The 732-nt window shown below is 44.1% G+C and overlaps 1 protein-coding gene across 1 annotated transcript; it reads right to left on the bottom strand.

The window, feature by feature from the left end:
* Nucleotides 1–157: 157 nt before the first annotated feature.
* Nucleotides 158–654, bottom strand: LOC109954298 (phosphoglucomutase-2-like). The gene is made up of 2 exons (XM_020589672.1): nucleotides 574–654; nucleotides 158–413 (listed from the first exon to the last, which is right to left on the bottom strand). The coding sequence occupies exons 1-2, from the start codon at nucleotides 616–618 to the stop codon at nucleotides 186–188; spliced, it is 273 nt and encodes a 90-aa protein (XP_020445328.1). The 5' UTR covers nucleotides 619–654; the 3' UTR covers nucleotides 158–185.
* Between the last annotated feature and the right edge of the window lie 78 nt (nucleotides 655–732).

Below are 732 nucleotides of genomic sequence, written 5' to 3' on the forward strand. Positions count from 1 at the left end.
CCCCCCCCAGTTCGACTCCATAGTGTTGTGTGAATTTCCTGTATGGTATGCAGTGGAATCTCACACATACATATCAAATGTTAACCTGTAATATATAAGGATTACAACCATCAACAGAACATAGTTTATTTAGTTCAACGTCATGTCTTTCTCTGTCCCAGGGTGTTTTACAAGCTAGGTGCTGCTCAACAGCATGTTGGGAGTGTATGTATAGGGCACCTGTGATGGCAGTGTTTCTGGATGGCTTTGAAGTACTGTGTGTGGATGTCCTGGTAGGGGTCTTTAAGCAAGGGGTTCTTCAAGGCTTCCTCTGCATTCCAGGACTCAGGCCAAGGCTCCAGGTTCTCCTCTATGGCCTTGGAGATTCTTTTGTCATGAGGAGACACAATCTGGGCACCGTTCTCCCAGTACACCTGAGACGGAGACACAGCAGATAGAACACTGAACAGCAAAATCTTATTAATCACAAACGGTATTCAACAAACTCTGAATGTCAGTCAGGGCCAGAGCCAGAAAATCTTCCCACAGGGAAAGAAAAAGGATGATGAATGGTAAATACATAAGAAGTGTTACCTTATAGCCATTGTCCTGTTTGGGGTTGTGAGAGGCAGTCACCATAATACCAGCACACAGACCCAGGTGGGAAACTGTGAAAGGCTGCAGGGCAAAGGAGTGGAATATATTACTTACCAATAAAAATCATATTAGAATATACACTCGTTGGCCACTTTA

The sequence above is a fragment of the Monopterus albus genome, unplaced genomic scaffold, assembly GCF_001952655.1.
Source record: "Monopterus albus unplaced genomic scaffold, M_albus_1.0 scaffold5803.1, whole genome shotgun sequence".
In the NCBI taxonomy this organism is placed as follows: domain Eukaryota; kingdom Metazoa; phylum Chordata; class Actinopteri; order Synbranchiformes; family Synbranchidae; genus Monopterus; species Monopterus albus.